The sequence below is a fragment of the Lichenostomus cassidix genome, chromosome 1Aa, assembly GCF_008360975.1.
Source record: "Lichenostomus cassidix isolate B80296 chromosome 1Aa, HeHo_3.0, whole genome shotgun sequence".
Lineage (NCBI taxonomy): Eukaryota > Metazoa > Chordata > Aves > Passeriformes > Meliphagidae > Lichenostomus > Lichenostomus cassidix.
In genome coordinates, this window is record NC_139480.1 from 43,131,323 (window position 1) to 43,140,112 (window position 8,790).

The 8,790-nt window shown below is 42.8% G+C and overlaps 1 protein-coding gene across 1 annotated transcript in view; it reads left to right on the forward strand.

Moving 5' to 3' along the window:
* PLXNC1 (plexin C1) overlaps positions 1-8,031 on the forward strand; it is a 70,206-nt gene extending 62,175 nt beyond the window's left edge. The window contains exons 27-31 of the mRNA XM_085046634.1: positions 290-453; positions 887-1,034; positions 2,876-3,016; positions 3,108-3,182; positions 4,764-8,031. Of these exons, the coding sequence (XP_084902760.1) occupies positions 290-453; positions 887-1,034; positions 2,876-3,016; positions 3,108-3,182; positions 4,764-4,868 (633 nt within the window). The 3' untranslated portion in view covers positions 4,869-8,031. The remainder of the gene's footprint in view (positions 1-289; positions 454-886; positions 1,035-2,875; positions 3,017-3,107; positions 3,183-4,763) is intronic.
* The last annotated feature ends 759 nt before the right edge of the window (positions 8,032-8,790 follow it).

Genomic DNA, 8,790 nt, shown 5'->3' on the forward strand with positions numbered 1-8,790 from the left:
TTAAACTGAGTGACTCTTCCCACCTACGATTTATCACAGAGCTCACTATGATTCTCCTTGCAGCAGAGCAATACCACATGTGACATTTGGAAGCAGCTCGTTGTGGTGTATTGTAGTGTCATTTTTGTTACTGTCTTGTTTGCCAATAACCTATGGCCTTTATGTTTGCCACAAGCATATTGTAATATCAGTGTGTGGTTGTCTTGGGGAACACTCAGCTCTCTGAAGCAAAATATCCTATTATTTTCTTGTGTAACAATAACAAAATACTAACATCGTTACTTTTCAGGTTGCAATTCATTCAGTTGTTGAAAAGCTCTTCAGGAGCATTTGGAGTTTACCCAACAATAAAGCACCTGTTGCCATCAAGTACTTTTTTGACTTTTTGGATGCCCAGGCTGAGAGCAAAAAAATTACTGATCCTGATGTGGTCCACATATGGAAAACCAACAGGTATGCCCATGGGATATGTGTGTGTGCTCTCTGAAAATATAGTTGCAAAGATGTAATGTGTCACCTGTGATCAGAAGAATAAGATTCTGGCATGTCTGGGAAAAAGATGTGGTTTGGCTTTGTGGATAGCAGTAACTTGAGTGTATTGATTCAGTACGACACAAACCACCAGAGCTTCCAGGGCTTGTAAGTCTGCACAATGACTTCACACTCTGAAAGAAGTATCTGCAGATTGAGAGCACTGTTTGAAGCTGGGTGCCTGACAGATGTGTTTGCTCCATAGCCTTTGTTCCCTGACCCCTTTTTTAACGTGAATAAGCAGCCCAGAAATGTGCTTCGTTCCATGAGTGCAGCTGCAATTTAAGGACCATTTTAAAGCAGTTGTGCTTCTTGAGCAGTTAAGTTTAAAGATGTTTGTTCTTTCTCTGTCTAGTCTTCCTCTTCGCTTCTGGGTGAACATACTGAAGAATCCCCAGTTTGTCTTTGATATTAAGAAGACTTCACACATAGATGGCTGTTTGTCTGTAATCGCACAAGCTTTCATGGATGCCTTTTCTCTCGCAGAACAGACATTAGGGAAGGTAATGCTGCCCCTCCAGTCTTCTGCTAATTTCTCAACCCATGTCTTTTTCAACTGTATAATGATTAGGATGAAGTCCTGGATCTGCTGATACTGGGGGCAGAATTGTCAGGGGCCTAATTAAGCTGGTTTTCCATTTCTCATTGCTCTGTCTCCTGAGACTTTGAAGAATTCTCCAGTAGACAGATACAACTACGAGAATGCCTTATTTATAGTTAACTGCTGCTTGTTTTCTCTGCAGTTCAATTCTGCACAGTGTGTCTGCACAGTATGTAACAGAAGATGGAAATTGTAAGGTTTTAATGAAGTTTTAATACAGTTTTAAACAAAGGTCTTAAAAGTATTAACATTATTTGATAAAAGTAGTCCAAATTTTGTCTGCCATACACCAGTGTGCAGAAAACTCACACAAGAAGCTACTGGAGGCTGTAAGAATACTGAAAGAGCTCTGAAGTTTGAAACAGTTCCTTTCACAAGTATTAGCTGCTCCCTTTTTATATGCAAAATTATTTGCTGGAGCATAAAGTTCAGAAATCTTACATTCAAAAACTCTTTAGTAAAGTCTCCAGAACTCTGGGGAGCAGAAATACTTCATTTGTCTCCAGGGTATTTTCCTTTTCTTTGGACCTAAGCAGGAAGCATTTTTTCAGGCTCATATTACCAAGAAAAACAGGCTAGAGACTTTTTAGCCTAAAAATATTTATATAAAAATGGGCTAATTTCCTATGTGATTTGATCTAACTGCTCATCTGTTAAAGATAAATAGCAAATAATGTGCTTGTTTATCTTATTTTAGGAGTGAAGTATCATAAATTAAAGCTAATCACATCACTTCCTTGATGGAAAAACTGCAAATGAGCATGGTTGTTAGGTTTCTGTGTTTAACATCCACTGTGAAGTATTGTTGAAACAACAGCTCCTGTTAGCTATTTGAAAAGGGACGCTGAAATTTAATAAAGGTTTGCAATGCAGTAAACATCTTGTGACCTCTTAGTACTAAAATGTATTTACTTCCATGAGTTTTAGGCTTTTATCTTAAAACATCCTTTAGCCATTTAGAAAACAAACATTTAAATTACTTCATCACACATTGGAAACAGTGGTGACAAGGTATCACATGGTTGTGTCATTTTTTCCCCAGAACTTAAACAGGAAGCCACCAGCCCCCATTTTTACACTCTGAAAATAAGTTTTCCAGGGGAGGCTTTGGCTCCTATCACAAGCATCAGCACTTGTTTCCTCAAATGAGCCTGAAGCTCCCGAGTGGGTCAGTGCTGACCTGGATTGTTGAAGTCCTGGGGTGAAAAAAAAATTCCTTTGGCTGTGCATGTGTGGCAGTCAGCTCTCCATGCTCTCAAACCCCTGAGAGAAAGGAGTAGTAGGGACTAAAGTTATTTATGGGAACCTCTGCCAGGACAGTGTCTAAGAAGACTGTCTGGTGTGCTACTGTAGGGGAACTTTCCTTTCTGCAGTACTGCTGAGTCCTGTGTGTAAATAGGGTATCAGCCTCAGGCCCTTTGGTTCAGCTTTCACAATCTTTCAGGTCTAGGGACCTGTAAGGAGGAAGTGAGAAAGAAAAATATGTCTGAGGGACAAATGGTCATCACTCCTGATGCCAATAGAAATAATTACATGGCAACTGTCATGAAACACAATACACCATTAGTGAGGTCCTGCCTCTGGTTTGCCTTTTTGTTTCATAATATCAGTTCCTTGCATATAACCACAGCAAAGAAAAATGAGTCACGCAGACACAATTAGATGCAATTAACTGTGTGGAGGTGGAACCTTAGGAAATCTGTGCTGTGAAAAGTTACAAGGCTTCAATTTTTTTCTTTTAAGGAAGCACCAACAAATAAACTTCTCTATGCCAAGGACATTCCGCTCTACAAGAAGGAGGTGAAAGCATACTACAAAGCCATCAGGGATCTGCCTCCATTGACCACTGCAGAGGTTGAAGAATTTCTAGCTCAGGAATCTAAGGTATGGTTGAGAGGCAACAGCTTCATTTGCTTTCATGTTAAGATTTTTTTAAAAAGGAGAAGTATCTGACCAGAACTGTTTTCTGTTTTAGAAACATGAAAATGAATTTAATGAGAAAGTGGCCTTGTTTGAAATCTACAAATACATAGTGAAATACTATGATGAGGTAAGCACATCTGCGATTTCTGCTTAATCCTTCATGTGGGGCTTGACAAAGTAACCGAGTGCTACTTGCAGAGCTGGGAGGGGCCAGAGCAGTGCAGCCCTCCTTGGGAGCACAGGCCAGAGGTGTGTAAGTGCACCTTTACTGTCACTGCTGTGTTGCACAGAGACAGTAGCAATAAACTTCTACCTGCAGTTTTGAGGAAGTCCCTATATAGTCTAGGCTTCTTGTTTTACTGTGTTTGCAGAGTCTCCTCTGCAAATGCCTGTCACGACTCCTGTGCACGCGCTCCATTTCCCTGGAGGTTCAGAAATCAGATTAGACTGTAGCACCAGGGTTCTCAATTTAACAGTCAGTGCAAACACCTCAGTGGAGCACGCTCAGCCCTACAGCAAGAGGTGTCTGCTCCTTTCCCATCATAGCCCTCTTAATTCTCTGCTCAAATAGTCTTTCTCTTAAAGACAAGCAGCTGTTGCTTCCAGTCCCTGCTATTACTAACAAAAGAAATATTTTCTCAGCTGAAAGTACTTAGTCACAGGCTACCTCTAAGCTGCTTTCTAAGAAAATCCCTGTCCTCCACTTTGCATGATAGGATTCTGCACTCCATTTTGCTCAGCATCCTTAACAGAGGCTTGTGTGTGCCTGTGCAGGGACTCAGATAAGAGCCAGCTGGGCTGTGTTGCCTGAAGGCCTCCTTACGCTTCCAGCAGGTTGTCTGGGTTTCCCAGCAACCAGGCCTTTCTCTCTTTCATCCTCAGCAGCAGGACACCAGCACTTGCTGTAGTTATCCAGCTCTCAGGCACCTGTTAGCTGCTTACCACTTCTGATCTCTAACATCTCAAATTATCTGGATTCAGCATCAAATCTTTGCCTCTTGTAACAAGCTTGGGATGATAGTCAGAATGGCATCACGCTTTATTAAGCTCATTAAAATTTTTGATACAGGAGAATTCAGTGTACTTGCTAGTCTTAGTGCCCATTTTTGCTCTTTAGAAGCTAGTACTGACTAAACTTAGCCCATCCTTAGAAGGAAATCGTCCCTCTGCTTTTCCCCCTCTGGCTTTTGACTGGGAGCAGCTAAACCTCTTTCATTGTTTACTGAGACCTGTTGCTGTGTAGTGTTGCCAGCAGAGATTTCAGACAGTAGTAGTGCTCCTTTCTATCACCTGGGCCAGAGCCAAGTGGGTGAGTTAGAGGAAAAGAGGCCATTTATTGCCCTCAGTTTATAGGGCAGAGGAAGAGAAATAGCATATCATTTGCAAATCTTCTCTAGGGTAAAACTGGAGCACAGGCCTTCCCTCACACTCTGAGAGATGAGCATGTGTTGGATTTGTTTTGGTTTTTTTTTGCTTGGCTCAGTCATTCTTTTGTGGAAGTGTTGCAAATCCTGTGATCAGAATGACTTGAAAGGAAAACTACCAAAATAAAGTGTTAAAAGTCGGAAAAGAATGTTTACAGATAGGCAGGCATTCAGATGGATTTTTCTGTCAGTAGTTGTTAAGAGTACAGAAAAGCAGGCTTTAAAAAATAGCAAGTAAAATAAGCATTAAAAAAATTATTCTCTCTTTTGCTAATTGTTAACAGATTGTCAGCAAACTCGAGCGAGAACGGGGGTTTGAAGAAGTCCAGAAACAGCTCCAGCAAGTAAAAGCCTTATTTGATGAAAAGAAAAAATGCAAATGGCATTGAGCAGAGCACTGACTCACAGCGTCACTGTGTGGGATTTTAAATTAGCGCTACTGCTCCCAAAACTGTTTTGACTGACTATATGTACAGGGTTTGAAACATTGGACAGTCTTCTCCACTCTGACCATTCCAAGTAATCTACATTTGGGAATGAAGTATGGGCAGGGTTACATATTCACACAGGGGAATGTGAAAGTGAACCTAATGTTGGCAGGGTCAGCATTTTTAGGTACTTGGACACACATAACCCTTTGGTTCAAAAATACTGTCTAGTAAGCTTTTTGCTTACTTAAAAACAAGGTCATAGGAGATGTGCAAAATACACTGTAAGTTCAGAGTTGCCCACATGAACTTGCAAGTTGCTTAGCTCTTTTTTTAAGAGAAAAAGCTGATGTTTCGCCACATCCTTTCAGCAGCTTGGCAAACTGTGAGGGTGAGCTCCGGCTTCAGAATACGGGTCAGCTGCAGTTTCCTTCCTTCCAGTCAAATGTTCGCTAGTTCCTGTTAAAAAAAAAAAACAACAAAAAAACCACACATCAAAAAAAATCGACAAAAACCTGGCATCAAAGTGGCACTTAGGATAAATGTGTTTAGCAGAAAAAGTGGGTCTGAAATTTGAAGGCCAAATGCCACATGGCAGGACTTACCTTCCTTAGGTTAGAAATTCCATGTCCAAAGTGAAGCCAACCACTGAGGGGAAGAGATGGGAGGAGGCTTTTGGAGAAAGGCATTCAGCCACCATCAGTCTGTGTTTACATTTTTACCTTTCCATCCTTAAATAAGCTGTGAAACACTTGTGAGCAGCTTCACAGGTGAAACTGCACTGCATCAGAACACTGTTGTGATTTGATGAAGCAGCTGACAATGGCTGCACTGTGGTGCACAAACCTGTACTCAGGTGCATGATTGGCCCATGCATCAGTGCTGACAGTCCTGGCCAGGCTTGCCATCTGTGTCCAAGGGCCTCACAGACCTAAAACCAGCGTGTGGGGGGCTTCAGGTCAAAGGTTAGTTCAATAATGCGTAAGAACAGGACTGGTGTCACAATCGCCGACTGTGTATGTGAGACTGATACAGACGTGCTGGGGTTGGGGTGGGGTGGGGTAACTGTCTGCCTTAATCTGGCTGGGGTTTTTTGAGGCTTGGCCATTTTGGAAGGAAGGTGTCCATTACATTTGCATTGGTGGCTATAGTCAGCCTAGCTGGAAAGCAAGTGTGTGGCTGTGCTGCTGCAATCAGGCTGCTGCAGTGGCTACTGAGCAAAGCCACAGAGGATGAGCTGTGGCTTAGGCTCTGCTACAGCACCGGCATAGCCCTACCCTCTGCTACAGGGCTGAAATGTTTTATCACCATGGACTCTGCTTCAGTCACAGGAGGCATGCTCTGAGGCTATCATGTGCCCATAGATTTGAGGTAAGGCATTGACGACACGGAAATACATTTCCATACATTTCTGGAGGGATCCACCATTGAAGGTGAGTGGTGCAGCACAGTAACCCACAGGAGAGGGAAGAGCTGTCACTGCCTTGGCAGTGGGAAAGGTGATATGTGCTGTGAATGGCACAGATGGCCCAGGTTTGGTACAGAAAGCCAGTGCTGGGGGTGTGAGCAGCCAAAGATGGCTGTGCAGGTCTCCCAGGCAGCCGAGCGCTTGCACGGTCACTGGAGGAGCCCCGTGGCTTAGGCCAGCAGTGCTAACTCTGCCTGCTCTGCTCACAAAGGCAGCTGGCACCAGGACAATCCCCCAGCCCATGGCCAGCCAGTGCCAGCACATGCCAGCCACCTGTGGCAGGAGCAGGGCAGGCTGTTCATGTGGAGAAAGCAAACACAAAACCACGGTCCTGCTGGTCTGCCACCTCCCTGCCATGTGATTGCACAAGTTGTACCTCTTGCATACCAGAGAGGGCAGCCACCAACCAACCCATACTGTGATGGCTTTGCTGTTTTGGTTTTTTTTTAATTCAAGTCTTACACTTGCTATTAAGTTTACACTTTATACTTGATGGAATGTATGGCTTTGTTCAGGAAACTGCACTACAATGTTGCAGTACTTTCAGCAGTTCTCTGCCTGGCACAATGTATTTTGATAAGTTCAATTTTAATTGGAAAAAACCCCACCCACCTCTAACCTACCTTGCCCTCTGTCCTAAAGGAATGGACCGTGGCTTGACTAGCACTTAAGTTTGGAATACCTGCACGTAAGGGCTTGATTTTTATCATTCTTAATCTAACACTTTAAAGCAGCATCAAATAAGTAGAAAAAGCACAGTAATTGATATTGAAGGAGAGGAATGAGCGGATTACACTTTCCCGTTAGTTCTCTTTCACTTCAGGTGTTTGCTGGCAGTGCATTCAAATGAACTGTAATAGTTTTGTTCAACAGTAACCTTCTGTACAGGCAGAAAAAACAACTCCACCATTTCTGCTTGAAAAGCTGTAAAATATAATCTGTTTGCGTGGGTCTGATCCTGTGAACTTCACTATATGTGTTTATATTGATGAGGAAATGAAAATCAGTCCTATTCTGTATTTGTACTACTGCTTGTTTGCTACAATAGCTTTAATGATTTCTAGAGATTAAGTATGTGTTGAAGCAGGCCCTGTAGCTTTACCTACAGCCTGGAATAGGATTATTGCCTTTTATTCAAGCCTCCTAAACAGCGTCACTGTTAGTAAACCATTTTTAAGTCATGCTGGGACTTTGTAACCCATCAAGTGGATCTCACGAAGTGATGTGAAGTATAATTAAGTGATTGTGGCTCTTTTGGTAGGTTTGGGTCAGCACACAAAACATTGGCACACCTTCCATATCTGCAATTTGCCATTACTGTTACACAGACAACAAGAAGCACCTCTGACGGTTCTGGGTATTACAGCAATGCAACAGTTCAAATCACATCTTCAGAAATGAAAACTTCTCTTTAACTTACTTTCCCATGTTTACAGGCAAACTGCTATGGCAAACAACGTATTTTCTAACACTAGCTTACAGAGCATTATTTTGCAGTCATCTAGTTTGAAGTCAAATCTTACTAATGTGTAAAGTAATTCCTGTTGTACAGAAGTTAACCTGTTGTTTAAAATGAATGGTTAAAAAAAAGTGCAGATGACAAATACATGTTGGTGTTTGTATGGGTTTATCTAGAATAAAAGCATTTGGAGGTTAGTTTGATTGTGTATTTTAAATTGGTTACAAGAAAGCAAACACTTCACTGGTACCAAAGCTGGTACCAAAGCTGGTACCAGTGGCAAGGTCATGCAAGGAATGGAGTGTAAGACACGAAGAGGCATCAGGTGAGAAATACTGCTGCAATTCCAGCCCCGCAAGGTTCCAAGACAGGGCCATGCAGGTCAGCACAGCACACTTGCATCACACTGAAATGGGGCAGAACAGAAACAGGAAGATGCAATACAACATCTGATGATGCTGGGGAGGGCAGGCAGTGGTCTAAATCCCAGCAGCTGCTGAGCAGTGACCTGCAGAGTCTGGATGGACGGGGATTCTCTGGGGTGGAGGATTCCCAGCTGCCTTCCCACCTGTGGGAAGCAGCAACAGGCCAGGGTCAGGATGGTTGTGCAGTGCTTGCCAAATCTCCACACAGCCTTCAGGAGTTGCACTACAACTGCACTGCTTAAATGTTCTGAGGGTGATGATACTTTAAAAAAGTTAAAAAGAAATTGTTAAAAAGGAGGATAACTCAATAGTCCTTCCTTCAGGAGAAGGTGCTTCAGAGGCAGGAAATAAGCTTTCACACAAAAATCCTGAGTCCAAGTGGTGCAGCCCACAAATCAGGTGCTGACCATCATTCTTCCTCCTGGTCTTTCCCTTTTTCTGCCCTCCAAGTCTTACTTAGTTTGTATAAACCTCCCCTGCCCCCTGACATCACAGAGCACCTTGCTGGTGACTATGCCATTTGGCAAAGCC